The sequence below is a fragment of the Podarcis cretensis genome (genome assembly GCF_951804945.1).
Source record: "Podarcis cretensis genome assembly, chromosome: 6".
NCBI lineage: Eukaryota > Metazoa > Chordata > Lepidosauria > Squamata > Lacertidae > Podarcis > Podarcis cretensis.
In genome coordinates, this window is record NC_137175.1 from 8651697 (window position 1) to 8667405 (window position 15709).

Consider the following 15709-nt stretch of genomic DNA (forward strand, 5'->3'; position numbering starts at 1 on the left):
AAGATTTCAGTGGTACCGCAGGGGTTGCTAAATATGCATGTGGGACTTGACATCTTTCCACAGGGCCTGCAAGACAGAGCTGTTCCACCAGGCCTTTGGCCAAGGCGCAGTCTGACCCCCTCCTTCTGTAATCCTCATAGCACTCTAGCCCAATGGTTGCCATTAATTTGATTCTGAATTGATTTTAGAATGAATTGATTTTAGAATCTATTTCAATTAATTGATTGTGATTTTATGTAAACTGTGTTATTTTTTACTGTTGTTAGCCGCTCTGAGTCTGGCTTCGGCTGGGGAGGGCGGGATATAAATACATTATTATTATTATTATTATTATTATTATTATTATTATTATTAGACCCTCTGTTACTGGTGCAGTGCAATGATGGCTATGCAGAAGATTCACATCCCTTGATAGCATGACCCACAACAACAGGGGTGCCATCAGTTTGGGGAGCAGCAAGCTGGATGAGCAGGAGGACCCCCAAAGGCAGCAGGCTTGCCTCGCCCCCCCTTTTAATTAAGTAAAGTAATAAGCATTTTCATCAGGGCAGGTGGGAGGCAGCCCTTGCAAGACCATTAAGTCAAGGCATAGCTTTGTCCCCAAATTCTGGTTATTTTCAAACTTCCGATGTCATAATGCAGTTCAATTTAGTTTAAAGAAGTTGCCATCATTTCCAATAAGAACACATTAAAGTAATCCCTTTTCCTTTCTTCTAAGTACAAGCATACAGCTTTCTCCACTCCCAATCTTTTCCATCCAGGAGACTGTTTGAGAGCTGGGCATTTGGAAATTGAGCCGTCACGTTCCGCTGTTCTCGCTCCCACTTATAGCTTGTTCATCCTTGGCCAAGGTCATGTAAGCTTCTCTCTTTAAACTAGCTTATCCATCTGCAAAATCTCCATAATTCTTTTGCTGACCTCCTAAAGTGGCTCTGAGACTTCAGATAATTAATGTTTGCCAAACTGCAGGGCCCAAGAAAAGGGAATACAGAGCTAGCTAGCAGAAAAAAATAGCACCGTTATGGGATTCCCACCTCAGAAGAAGAAGCGCGGTTTCAAAGCAAGGCTCAAAAGCAACAGGAGAACTGTCTGTCTGGGAAGACTGCCAGATCATAATAATAGATGGGTGGAAATTACAAAGAGAGAGTGAGAGAGAGAAAAGTGTGTGTCATAATTACCTGCATCCCTGGACTTCCACTGTCTCCTTTGTCTCCTTTAATACCTGGTGGTCCCTAGAATTTGAATGCAGGGGGGGGGGGGGGGGGAATGACTGAATGTATATTATCTGCACAGTTCCAGAGCTAGCATATATCTTTATATCCTCCAGCATTTCACAGATATAAAAAGGAATGCTTATGTATTTGTAAAACTCCTTTTCTCACACCAAGAGGCATTGTAAATGTAGACCCACTCACATACGTATGTAAGAAAGCCCTCCTGGATCAGGCCCAAGGCCCATCCAGTCCAGCATTCTGTTTTCACAGGGGGCAACCAGGTGCCCACGCAAAGCCGGCACAGATCTGTCTATTTCGTCTTTTAAAGGCATCTAAGTTGCTGGTCAGAAAAAGAGGGAATTTGTACACTTTGGATTTGTGCATGTGCGCTCATGTGTCCGGCGTCAGAGGATCACAATTGCCCCACAGCAACTGCCAGGAAGGGATAAGACAAGGGAAGTTCTTACCAATGCCTTTTATTCAATATTCACAGAGAGAGGCTTAGAAATGCAGCCTCTTGGAGTAATGGTGTTGCTCCGCAGGAAACCTCACCCCCTCCGTCTCGCCTACTTCCTCATGAGTCATCACTACGGGTGCTAGAAAAGGCCTTTCACCTTTGAGCTCTCTGCTCTCCTACTTTCAATGCCCGCTGGGTTCTGGGAAAGGGGGGGGGTCTGGAATGCTTTCTAAGTCCGTCAGCTGTCTCTCCCCTGGTGTTTCTTCTCCCCCCCCTCCTCTCCCATTCTTTCCCAACTTTTCTCCTCAACTGCCTCTGAGCTGTGATCTACCTCAAACCCCTGTTGTAATTCTGAACTGTCTCCTTCTTCTCTGGAAGGGTCAGGCTGGAGAGGTGGTCTTCATCGTTCCTCCTCTGCCCAGTCCCTGACATCATGTCCCAAGAACAAAACCATGGGAATGTAGTGGCTGTCAGGAGCTCATTCTACACTCGAGTAAGACACTGACAGAGACACAGGCCTGACTGGCATGTTCTCTCCCTCCTGGCCGATTGTTTGGGAGCTTCATACGCTTTCTTCAGCCCGAACATAACAGCGACCGATGCCAACCGACACCGGTACACTTAGAGGTCCGCAGAGTCTTTGCAGCTTTGTGTAACAGAACCTCAGCAGCTCAGCATTTTGGCTAATCTACTTTATTTACATATAAACACACAAGGAGCACTGCAACATGGCTCCCCCTCTCTCTAGCATCAGACAGCAAGAGAAAAAGAACAGAGGACAATAGTCCCACTTCATGGAAAACAGTAACACAAACATCCTGTCTCCGTCACTTCCCACTCTATGGAGTCAAAACATATACCATCATGTGAAAGACAACAATCCTATGACTGCAATCATAGATCAGGAATTCTAACCATGGCTACCCTCCTGGAGGCTATTCTCTGCTTGTTGTTCATTGTATTTGATTTAGGGGTGGGCACAGCCCATTGCCCTTCCATTGTCCCCAAAACGAATCAAGATTTTGAATGCAGCAGCAACAACAAAACGTGTTGCATCAAGCTAAGTTGTCCTGTTAGTCCGAGAACTTCTTCCTGTGCAATGTGTTTTCAGAGCTCACTCTACTTCTGTGATCAAGATCAGCTTTAACTGCTGGTGATGGGCAGGCAATAAATGTACGGTGCATTCTTTCAGGTTACGTCCCACGGCAACCCGGAAGTACCGGAAAGGGTTACTTCCAGGTTTTGCTGCTCGCGCATGCACAGAAGCGCAAAATGACATCACGCACATGTGCAGAAGCAGTGAATCGTAACCCGTGCCTGCGCAGGCACACCGCTGCAGGTTGTGCTCTTTTCATGTTGCGAACGGCCCTCCGGAACGGATCCCACTCACAACCAGAGGTACCACTGTACTAATACTAATAATAGGATTTCCTCTCCATCTCTTCTCCCCTGTGCCCTCCATGCCCCCTCAAATCTGTTCTGAATGGTTGGTGAAACTGCCAGAACAGATGCTGAGAGGTGCACACGAAGAAGAACGGGAGAGGAAGTTCCACTGCACACTCATGGGACAACTTCATTGGCTACCACCCTGAGTTCCCTTTCAGGGATTCTTGCAGTCCTCAGCAGGAAAAGGAGCTCTGCAGGAAGTGGAAGAGGCTACTTCCTCTTGCCCCAAGGTAAGTGTTGGGTCTTTGGGACCAGGGAGAGGAGGAGGAGGAGGAGGAGGAGAAGGGGTTCAGCCAGAGTTGGGATGGGCACATCTTCCAGCAGCAGGCAATGCCCATCTAGCTGTTTGCACTGATTTAAGCAATGGTGTTCGTCCTGCTCTAATCTTTGCAGCCCACCTCAATTTAATACATGTTGTCTTGGGCCAATTTCTGAAGTACTGTATATGTGTGTGTGTGTCAGCAAAACCTACATGGGGCAAAGAAAAGAAGAAGAAAGAGACTTACTATGGGACCCTGCACAGTCATCCCTTGGGTGCCTGGTGTCCCTTGGTGTCCTCCCGGACCTTCTGGCCCAACTTGCCCAGGTGGACCTGGCTCACCCTAAAGCCACCAGATGACAAGGAAACAAGGAAATGCATCCACACATCAGTATCTTGCAGGCACTCAGATTCCCAGCACAACAATCTCCCTTTGCAAAAACCAAAGTCAAAGTCAGAAGAGTGCAAGGAATGAAAACCTTGATTCAGTCATTCATTCTCATGTTGCCTTTCTGCCAGAGGAGGACTTGAGGCAGCTCACAGCATAAATCAGATACCACTAAAAACACACATCAAATATATATCCTTTTTTTAAAAAAAAAATCAGCATTTTAGCCCACTTTGCTCCCAAGCGATGCAGTTTTGCATGTCATATTCACTAATGTATACATTTTTATGCACATTTGGGTTAGAGAACTGCACTGCAAAATGCAAAGAAGTCTGAATTTTGAAGGATTGCTGTGGTTTGGCTCCTGTTTCGGGAAGTGCAGAAGGGGTAGGTTTGCATTAAAATGTGAACCAAATCTCTCCCCCACCCCCACCCCATTCATATGGGTCTCTATTTCACAGTCATAGCTTGGGTCATCTCACCCAAGGGTCATCACGGCCAACCCCCTGAAATGCAGGAACCACAGCTAAATATTTGAAACATTTGGGTTGGTGTCTCCTCCCCCTGTTTTAAGGGGTTCTGTTAAAAAGCTGCTGCTGCGAGTTGTTTACTCTGTTTTGGATGAGAAGTCCAAATCTACATTTCGCTGCATCTCTTCTTGACTGTGTCAGTCACTCTGCAGCAGGCAAAGGGAACGAACTAAGCCGCCAGAACCACATTGGTGGGTTTTAACATTTCCCAAAGCTTTCCGCGTTGCACATCAAAGCTGTTGGCTCTTTTCGTCTGTTGATCTATAGCGGAAAGGTAGCTCCTTTCTGTTGGCTGTCACAGTGATTTGGGATGGCTGGGGTGGGGAGGGAGAGAAATGTGCCGTGGCTGTAATAAACAGCAGTGCAAAATCTAACACAAAGAGGGGAAAGACCTTGTCATTCTGGACAGCAAAGTGTTATTAGGCCTTTTAAGATAGAGGCACCTGCTCTCTGATATAATCACAATATTTTGCATTCAGGCATCGTCAGTACACTGCGCGCTGCCCCCTTAAATGCCGCCCAGCCTCCTTCCTCGATCTAGATCCCTTGGAGAAGGAGAGATCCTGCTGCAGGCCTGTGTTTGGAGCCCTCCTATAGAGTGATATACCATAGTTTTCCATGTATAAGACGAGGTTTTGTTATTTAAAAATTATGTTAAAAATCGTGGGATGTCTTATACACGGATAGTGAATGGGGAGGATGTGGGATTGGTTGCTGCCGCGAGCCGGAGATTGCCAGCCGCTATTGGGCGTGTTCATCTCCTGTGATGAGGCTGCATTTTAATATTTTAATGTTTCAATATTTTAATGTTGTATTTTAATCTTGTTTTTAAGTTGTATTCATTCAGCTTGTTTTTATTATTGCTTGTTAGCCGCCCTGAGCCCAGCCTTGGCTGGGGAGGGTGGGGTATAAATAAAACATATTATTATTATTATTATTATTATTATTATTATTATTATTGGCTGCGGCAAGGGCTGGTGTTGACTGGCTGTCGCTACGGTAATTTGGCAGGTGATTGGCGGCTTCTGCCAGTGAGGGGACAGATGATAGGTGGCTTTCTGTAACAGCGAGTGGCAGCGTAGGTCAGGCGGGTGAGCTCAACAAAAAAACACTCAACAACTCCGGGCCCCTTCCCCTAAAAAAGCTCAGCAACTCTGGGCAATCTCTCCCCCATTTTCTTAATTTGGAGTCCCCCCAAATAGAGGGGTGTATAACCCTTTCTTATTGCAATTTTTAATCATTTACCTTTGTCAGTTTATTTTTTATTGTGTTAAAAATAAAACCCAGAGCAAAAACTAAAGGGGGGGGGGGCTTTCAAAGAGAGGAAAAGGATCATGTTGAAATCACCCTGTTTTGTGGGCAAGTAACTGAAGTTCAAGAAACACAAGTAATGTCAGCCTCAGGTTTCTAGTCCCTAGTATGGGAGCTCTCTGACCCCATGCTCAGTTGTATTGCCTATCCCCTTTGGCAATTCACTTTTCTGGATTCAATGCAGAAATGGCCACTGTGGGGTGGTTTGCTTTTAATTGTCTTTTTTCCAACTGCTCTGACAATAAGCTATTTAGGTACGGTGGGGAATGCAAGGCAGGGGGCGCAGCGGGGGCAGAGAGCAGTTATCTTCATGCCACTGCAAAATCAACTGTTTATTGCCATGGTCAATGAACAGCACCCTGTGCAAAAATGCAAAGAATTGCTGAGAAAGAAGTCCCCTGATCTCTTTGGCTGTTCACATCTCACTGCTATAGGGAGGGATCATACATCACCCAGCAGGAGACTCGCACACTCTTTGCTTCTTGGAGCCGAGAGATGCATCGCAAAATTCAGAGCAGTGTGAAATGCAAAAGATAATAATGTTCTCATCTATTTTGATTTATTTGTTGCCCAATACTAAATACATCTCTCAGGCAACTTGCCTATGTGAGTGAAAAAACAGCCATCGAGTTTAACAATACCTCTATCACACACCCAAAATATCAACGCAGAAACAGCACTAGACTCTTAGGTCAGGATCTTGTTTTGGGGAGTTTTGTGGTGAGGGGTTGTAGCTGCTATTAGTATTAATTTAATTGTATCTTTATTTTCAGATCTTAATAATAACACTAATAATAATAATTTATTATTTGTACCCCACCCATCTGGCTGGGTTTCCCCAGCCACTCTGGGTGGCTTTCAACAGAATATTAAAATACAATAGTCTATTAAACATTAAAAGCTTCCCTAAACAGGGCTGCCTTCAGATGTCTTCTAAAAGTGTGGTAGTTGTTTTTCTCTTTGACATCTGATGAGAGGGCGTTCCACTGGGTAGGTGCCACTACCAAGAAGGCCCTCTGCCTGGTTCCCTGTAACTTTGCTTCTCGTAGGGAGGGAACCACCAGAAGGCCCTTGGAGCTGGACCTCAGAACGATGGGGGGTGGAGACGCTCCTTCAGGTATACTGGACCGAGGCTGTTTAGGGCTTTAAAGTTCAGCACCAACACTTTGAATTGTGCTCGGAAACGTACTGGGAGCCAATGTAGGTCTTTCAAGACCGGTGTTATATGGTCTCGGCAGCTGCTCCCAGTCACCAGTCTAGCTGCCGCATTCTGGATTAGTTGTAGTTTCCGGGTCACCTTCAAAGGCAGCCCCAAATAGAGCACATTGCAGTAGTCCAAGAGATTTATGTGAAAATGGTCCAGTTTGGTTGTGTGCCTTTTCCATATTTCATGTATTGTTTGTGACTAGTCTTGCTGTATTCGTAATTATGTCAACCTTGTCGTGTTGTAAGCCGCCTTGAGCATAGTTTTAACTATGGAAAGGCGGCGTACAAATAAAATGTTGGCGGCGATGAGCACTAAGCATGATCATCACAGTCCCCCCCAGTATACTGCCTCTGACAGTGGAGGGAGAACAAAGCCATTATGGATAGTAGCCACTAACATGAATATGTCTGATCCTCTTGTCACCAGCTGGTTTAGACACAGCACCTCTTACCTTGGGGCCTGGCTCGCCTTGTTCCCCCTGTGGTCCTCTCCTTCCAGGACTACCCTGAAGGACAAGCAAAAAAACAACAAAACCAATTCCAAAAGCTTTCCTTTCCACCGCAGCAAACAGCAGTGGCAGCAAAGGCATTCTCTGAAGAAGACAGACCCCTTTTCGGCCCTTTCTTGGAAAGCGGAAGTGGAGATGTCAGCACTGCCACAAAGCGCCAACAAAGATTTTGCTCATAACAATAAGAGATGGGGTTGTGGTGGTGGTGGGGGGAGCGGGAATAATTGGGGTAGCAGGAGGGAAAGAGGTGACAGTGCCACTGCAAAGAGGAGGGTGACGTGGGGGTCCAGTGGGGTAGGTTGGGGGACCATCCCAAGACCTCCTGAAATCTGGGGCTATCCCTAGATGAAGAGTTTGGATTTGATATCCCGCTTTATCACTACCCGAAAGGAGTCTCAAAGCGGCTAACTGTCTCCTTTCCCTTCCTCAACCACAACAAACACTCTGTGAGGTGAGTGAGGCTGAGAGACTTCAGAGAAGTGTGACTAGCCCAAGGTCACCCAGCAGCTGCATGTGAAGGAGCGGAGACGCGAACCCAGTTCACCAGATTACAAGTCTACCGCTCTTAACCACTACACCACTCTGGCTGATGTTCCTAAGGGAGAACAAAACAGGTGAAAAGCAGCCACCAAGCAGTCCAGCAGCTCAAGAGTGAAGTTTCACCTGCCAGTCACCCAACCCACTTTGCCCACCGCTGGAGAAGAGATATCTGTGTAGGTTAACAGCAGAAAACCTTGTTAAAGGCGAACACTGCTGTACAAGGGGAAACATCTTATTACAGTAGTACCTTGGGTTAAGAACTTAATTCGTTCTGGAGGTCCATTCTTAACCTGAAACTGTTATTAACCTGAGACACCACTTTAGTTAATGGGGCCTCTCACTGCTGCCGTGCTGCCGCCGTGCGATTTTTGTTCTCATCCTGAAGCAAAGTTCTTAACTTGAGGTACTATTTCTGGGTTAGCGGAGTCTGTAACCTGAAGTACAACTATACAGTGATGGGGGCCACATCCTTTTTTCTCCAAGTGCTTCCGACTTTGCCAGGCAGGCTAATCTGTATTCCAGGCACTTGCATCAAAATAAACTGAGGAAAAAGGTTCGTGCTTGTAGAATTTCCACATGGGCATTCCGGCTGTGACAGAGAACAGAAGTTTGGTGGGGAGCACGATAGTCCTTATGAATTCATCCGGACTTGACATCCCCAGTGGATCTAGAAACATACTAAACTGCAAGCACGCCCAGGTGATGCATGAACTATTCACATGTTAAGCAGTTCTCTGCTTCCCCACCCCCACCCCATTTTTCTTCCTTTTTTAATCCGTCGGATTACTGTTTTGGATTCGGCAGTATCAAACAGAGAAGGCTTTGGTACAGATTGAATGTTTCCTGCACGGCAACAAATCAGGACTTATGAACATTACATTTACATACTGACCATCTGGGTGGTTTTTACGCAGGGAAACAAAACAAAATACAATTTAAGATAAAAGCCCTTCGAACTTGGAATTAAATCGCAAGGCAACGAGAGCAACTAAAATGGGCAAAACGACAACGCAGCAGCTAAAGTCATTAAAAGCAAGCACAAATTCAGCAAGGGGGAACTTGGTGCAAAAACCGAAGAGCCCAATATGTTGCAATTAGCAAGCCTGGGTGAACAGGAATGTATTTTACCTAGCACCTAAGAAACCACAGCATAGGCGCCAGGCATGGCCCTTTGGGGAGAGCATTCCCTAAGGAGGATGCTACATAAGAAGAGCCATTTGGGGTAAGAGTAAAGGCCCATCTTGTCTAGCATCCTGCTCTGACAGTGGCCAAGAAGATGCCTCTTGCAAGCCTGAAAGCAAGCAGTGAGTAGTAAGGAATGAGATAGGTTTTAGGTTATGCTATGCTTCTAATAGGTTGTGTTATATTCTGGATTATGTATGTTTTAATAGATTATGTCTGAATAGGATGAGAGTGTTGGAGATACGTGCAAATGTGTATGTGAATCCGGTCTTGGGTGTTTGATTTTCGTTGTTGTGTATACTGTGTATATACGGACAATGACAATAAATTTATCTAATCTAATCTAATCTAAAGCAGGACTTGAGTGCAACAATGCTCATCCTCCTGCGGTTTCCACCAGCTGGTACCCAGAGGCCTTTGACGGAGGAAAGAGAACATAGCCATGTACCCTCTTAACACATCTCTGCTTTCCGAAATGGGTTGACGTCGTAGGTGCAAAAACTTCCCTGGCTGGTTATGCACAATGCCATTTTCCCAGGAACAAAAGCTCAACTCACCGGAGGCCCTGGAGGCCCTGGGAGGCCTGGGATCTCAGAAGTGCAGCTGCAAGAGGGGAGGAAGCTAGGGCAGACCTCTTCATCTCTCTGAAAGAGCAGCAAAGAAGATGGGGTGTAGGAATGATCGTTGGGTGTGGAGCACACTTCTGCCCGCGGACAAAGCCACAGCTGTCTGAACATCTTGCCAGCTATCTAACCTTTGCTCTCTTAATGGTCTGCCGTGCCCTGTCTGTGACCTTTGTCTCCTTTGTCATACCTTGTGCAAGGGGAAAATAACGCGGTGGAAACAGGTGCCAAAATAACTTTCGACAATCTCAGGATTGGAAGATGTGTAAAGGTCACAGTCCAAAATGTATCTGACTGGTTTTGCATATTGTGCCAATAAAAGGAGCTTCTACATAGCTAGCCAGCAGCTTGCGTGCGCACAGCTCACCTGCATTAAAACTCCTGCCTCATGTCCTTCACTTCCATGGGACTGACAAGTGGAACTCTAAACCTGCAAAAACAAACCCTTTTCTTGCAGGGGCAGTTATGATTCTCTCCATGCCTTACCAACTTACGCTTCTCTGAATATTCTTTGGTGGAGGCAGCTATCACAATGAAACTGGTATAAAACCATTGTGCAGTTGTAGTGCGGATGCGTCATAAATCCTCAATGCTAGGAAGAAGTGGAGCCCCCATACTTACCATTGCTGGAACATCACAACATCTGTCCTCTTCAGGCCACAAACTGCTGCACACAATCTGCAGTGACTGCAGCTGGAACTATAAATACAACAGAGTTAGATAATGATGATTGTTGCATTTGTATTTCATCTTTCCTTCAAGGAGCTCAAAGCGACGTACGTAGTTCTCCTCCTTCCCATTTTATCTTTAATGGGATTTTTTTTTGGGGGGGGGGAAGGCAGTGAAGAAGGGTGAGGTTTAACTGCATTCGCTGATCCTTCCTAGTTTTGCAGAGTTATTGCATAGCGCAAGGGATAGTTTCGGTTTTGATTCATCTCAGTTTTCCTTTTCCTGGCCTTTCTCCACATTTCCACAACAGTTTATGTTACTTAAAAAAAATCCTTATGTAAATTAATCCCTTCTGAATTACCAATGTACACAAGTGATAGTGTGCATGGATAAACCATAGCATGTACCAGCTCACTCATATGATCTCCTGGTGAATCAAGGTTCCTCTTTGCACTGCATTTCCATCCATGATCACAATCTCTCGTGAGTATTAGTAAACCAGAGGGTAGGGTGGGGCAAAACAAATGGAGGAAGAAAACAGAAGAAAATGAAAGTTGCAGCAAAGCTCTCTTATAGCAGAAGCTTGGGGTTGTTTTCATTCTGAGGGCCACAATCCCTTCTGTTCAACCTTCTGGGGGCCACACAACAGCAGTGGGCAGGGCAAGAAGCAAAAGTGAGTGAAGCAAATAATATTTTTGTATCGTGTTCTTACTTTTACACAGTCACACACCCCTCTCTATCCTCCATCTGGACAAGCAGGAAAAGGGCCTTCTCGGTTGTGGCTCCGACTTTGGAACTCTCTCCCTAGAGACGCTAGACTTCCTCCCTCCTTGCTGTCCTTCCACCAGCAGATAAAGACTTTCTTGTTACAACAGGCTTTTGGGAATTGAATGCTTTTAATGAAGGGACTGTGGCTGTGCTCTTTTTAAGGAAATTATTTGTATGGTTTTAACAGATTTTACATATGTATATATTTGCAATTATCAATGTTTTGTTTTGGTTTTGGTCTTTTTTCTCCTCTGTTTTCAGCAGTTCCTAATTTTAGCTGTAAGCCACTTTACGTGTCATCAGGGGCAAAGGCAGGGCATGATAATAATATTAGACAAGATACATTATCAGAGTTCAAGGACAAATTCCAGCCTGGCAAAACAAAAACCCCAAGGCGGGTGCAAATCAGGGCCGGCTACATAGCGAGGTTTAATGGCTTCATTTGGACCACCTCTGTTATTAATAATTATATTAATCGAGATTTTGGTGGACCAAGAACAAGGTTAAGTAAGGACAGAGCTACAGATAACTAAACTTTCAGTTTCCTGAAATAGCGCCTCAAATCTTTCCAAATATGGAAACGGAAGCAAAAAACTCTAATCACCTCCTACCGAGCCTCAGCAAGGCACCTCTGAGAATAACATTTCCTCTTCCTCCAACCCACGGATGTGTATCTGCCAAGATTTTTCTGTCTGCTGTGAAACTCCATCTTGTTCGCACAGAGGCAGGCAGCAAACATCATTAGCATCTTTGTTTTCCCCAAGCCAGAACTCTGAGGTTTGTTTGTTTGTTGTTCAATTTTCAAAGCCTTATTTTTTAAGAAAAAATCATGATGATGATTAAAAATAAATAAATCTCAATGTCTGTGAGCTGTGTTGGTCCAATGGCAAAAATGGCCAGTGGTTTCAGAGTGACCAAGCTGGAAAACCCTACTTAAATTCTGCCCGTCAGTCTTAGGAACAGCAATGTTGGAGTTCTCATTCGCTCAACACCTTCTCCTGGCAGCTCAGTAATTGGTTTCAGAGACAAAACGAAAGTTTTACTCTGTTGCCACTCAAAGGAGGTGATAGGTAAGATAAGAAACTACCTGAAATAAATAAGCCAGCCTGTCTAAAAAGAGATCCATCCATCATACTATCCACACAGTAACAGTTGAAGACATTAGCCCTTTGCAGGCATTCAAGCCCAGTGGAAGAAAATTTATATACGGAAGAAGGATGCTGGCTCCATGCCAAACAGATGTGTATTCACTGGAATGTCTATGCTCTACAGCTGGACTGTAGTGGAATCTTTGGGCCTCCAGATGTTGCTGAACTACCGTGGTACCTTGGTTCTCAAACTTAATCTGTTCCGGAAGTCCGTTCCAAAACCAAAGCGTTCCAAAACCAAGGCACGCTTTCCCATAGAAAGTTATGCAAAGTGGATTAATCCGTTCCAGACTTTTAAAAACAACCCCTAAAACAGCAATTTAACATGAATTTTGCTATCTAACGAGACCATTGATCCATAAAATGAAAGCAATAAACAATGTACTGCAGTCATACAACCAATCCATCAGTGGCTGAACTGGGTTCCACACAGTCACAAAAACAAAACAAAAAGAGCCGCAAAAACAAAAATGCAAAATAAATAGCCAAAACAGAGAGAGCTCAGCATAACACTCGAAATGGAAAAGTGTGGCACTCAAATCAGAAGGGCATGTTCAGCTTCTGAAAAAAGTTCGCAAACCGGAACACTTACTTCCGGGTTTGAAGTGCTTGAGTTCCAAGTTGTTTGAGTACCAAGGTAGCACTGTACAACTCCAATCACTCATAGTAAGGATGGTCAATCACCAGAGATGATGGGAATTGTAGTTAAGCGACAACTGGAGGGTCAAAGGATTCCCACAGCTTCTCTAGCATTGACCACCATGGGCCCTGCAGATGTTTTAGACAACAGCTCTCTTCAGACCCAGCTAGCAGGCCAGCAGGGCAGCGAAGGCTGGTGTAGAGGAATTCGATGTACACAGTTGCATGTGCAGGGGGCTCTCAGGAACCCTGCCTTTGTTGGACTCCCAGCCATGTGTAGAGAAGAGAGATGTGCTGAAACCCAGCGGCGTAGCATGGGTTGTCAGCACCCGGGGCAAGGCAAGTAATTTGCGCTCCCTACCCCGGGGCAAGGCAAGTAATTTGCGCCCCTAACCTGCCGCCGCTGCCAGCTTCTTCTTGCTGCTGCCTGGGCTGGTCGGGTGTGGTTCTCTCCCGCGCTCAGCACTGCGCTGGGCAGCCGCTGCACTGGGCAGCCGCTGCACTGTCCCTCCCCCATATAGTCCCTCCCTCGCTCTCTCTCCGCACCGCACCGCAACGCACGCCTGGCACCCTCCCCCTCCACAGTGGGCAGCGACCCAGCAGCTCGGATCGGATTCGCACAGCCAGCACTGCAGTGAGAGAGAGTGAATGAGCCAGGTAGGGGCAGAGAGCTGTGAGTGCGAGCATGCCCCCCCAAAATGTTGCGCCCGGTGCGGCTGGCCCCCCCTGCACCCCCCACGCTACGCCACTGCTGAAACCGCACAGTTTCGGCAAACAAAATGGTGCCAGAAAGGAGAAAGCTTTTGGGAAATGCTCTGGCTTGCATCCAACTTAATCCTTGCACATACAGAAGAACTTCCAGAAGTACAATGGAATCTGCCCTCCCTCTCCTCTCGCACACATATGTAAAGGTCAAGGACTCCTGGATGGTTAAGTCCAGTCAAAGGTGACTATGGGTTTGTGGCGCTCATCTTGCTTTCAGGCCAAAGGAGCCAGTGTTTGTCCGCAGACAGCTTTCCGGGTCATGTGGCCAGCATGACTGAACTGCTTCTGGCGCAACAGGACACTGTGATGAAAACCAGAGCGCACGCAAACGCCGTTTACCTTCCCGCCACAGCGGTACCTATTTATCTACTCGCATTGGTATGCTTTCAACTGCTAGGTTGGCAGAAGCTGGGACAGAGCAACCCCGTTGTGTGGATTCAAACCACGACCTTCTGATCAGCAAGCCCAAGAGGCTCCGTAGTTTAGACTGCAGCACCACCCGTGTCCCAAACCTGCATCTTGCACACATGCCCCCCACCCCTTGTGTCCCCAGAACTGGTCTGGGGTTTCACCAAACCCTCAAAAGTGAGATTTGGAGGTGGCAGTAGCAGGAGCTAGTTATGTTGTTGTTGCAATTCAGCTGGAGGAGATCCCTTATCACTGAATCTTGACCACCCCCCATTAAATCTTGGCCACACCTTACAAATGTTGTTCCATAGTTGTGGTCCATCCCATCCTCCTGACTGAGACATCCCTTCCTCCTAGCTATGCTTGATCTGTGCATTGTGGTTGAGTTTGTAAGCATCTTTCCACCACTGCTGGTAATGTAGGGTGGATGCTATAACTACAGTTTCCAGAGAGCGAGGAAGAATGCGCATCATGCAAGAATGCGTACCACTAGCATTATGAGAACTCGTGGAAAGTAAATGAGCTTTCTCCACACCACACCACCACGTTTGCCAAGAAATATTGAGGGTGAATCAAGCTGAGGGCAGCTTTGCCATCCCTATTAAAAAATACTGTAACATAAAAGCTCTCTATCCAATCAAGGGTCTTTTTTTTAAAAAAATAAATAAATAAAAAATTGTGCATTTCACTATGAGTCAGTAGACTGACTGAGTGGACAGAGTAGCAAATGGACTTAAAACAAGCTCTACAGCTCAAAAAGGTATTTTCATAGTTACATCTAGTTTTTTAAAATAGCTAATAATGAGGCAGGCACTCTGGCTATCTGAGGGCAGCAGTTCTGAGGAAAGCTGTTCCTTAGCTACATTTCAGTGGTTCAGATTCGTTAAAGATGCCAAAAAGTAATATGCAGCATATGTATTTAACAGATGCAAAAGAAAAAGAAAAAAAATGATTGAGGCTCCCCTCCCTCCCCCACACCGCAAATGCAACAAGGCGGCTGTCAATCAGCATCACATAGCAATTTTTTGGAATAATATTCTTTTACAAGATAAACCTAAGAGCTCACTTGAATCAAAGAAACCTTTTTACAAAAACCAGTCGCATCCCACAACGGATGGATTTAGTGAGGAACTGTGACTCTTCTCTGGATTACTGTCCCTGCCTCCTATTAGTCACTGTCAGAGAATGAAGGATGTAACAGGGCTTTTTCAGTGGTGGCTCTAATTATAATAATTATCACGGATTTCTGCTTGTGCAACATAATTTTGCCCCCTCTCCACCCTCCACACATACCCAAAAGCTGTTCTGCAGGTGCCCCCCAACTCTCCAGAGCAGATTCAGGGACTTAGCTGTCAACATTTCCCCTTTTGTAAGGGAAATTCCCATATTCCGAATAGGATTCCTCGCAAGAAAAGGGAAAAGTTGACAGCTATGTTCAGGGAGGGGAGGGCACAGGGTGTACATTGGGGGAGAAGAATGGGGAAAGTTCTGTTGCTCAAGCAGAGATCCATGTGCTGAAGGGATACTCTGACTTAGGTCAATTAACTCCAGCAGGTATACTCTGAGTAAAACTTAGTGGAAAACAAGGGTTGTACTACAGCCAAGGCTGGATTTAGGTTTGATGAGGCCCTAAGCTACTGAAGGTAA

General features: G+C 45.8%; 1 protein-coding gene across 1 annotated transcript in view; it reads right to left on the minus strand.

The window, feature by feature from the left end:
- The window catches only part of COL20A1 (collagen type XX alpha 1 chain), a 145240-nt gene that overhangs the window by 31809 nt on the left and 97722 nt on the right, over nt 1-15709 (minus strand). The window contains exons 27-31 of the mRNA XM_079978869.1: nt 10287-10364; nt 9600-9686; nt 7264-7317; nt 3624-3719; nt 1179-1232 (exon numbers count right to left, since the gene is read on the minus strand). Coding sequence (XP_079834995.1) covers nt 1179-1232; nt 3624-3719; nt 7264-7317; nt 9600-9686; nt 10287-10364 — 369 coding nt within the window. The remainder of the gene's footprint in view (nt 1-1178; nt 1233-3623; nt 3720-7263; nt 7318-9599; nt 9687-10286; nt 10365-15709) is intronic.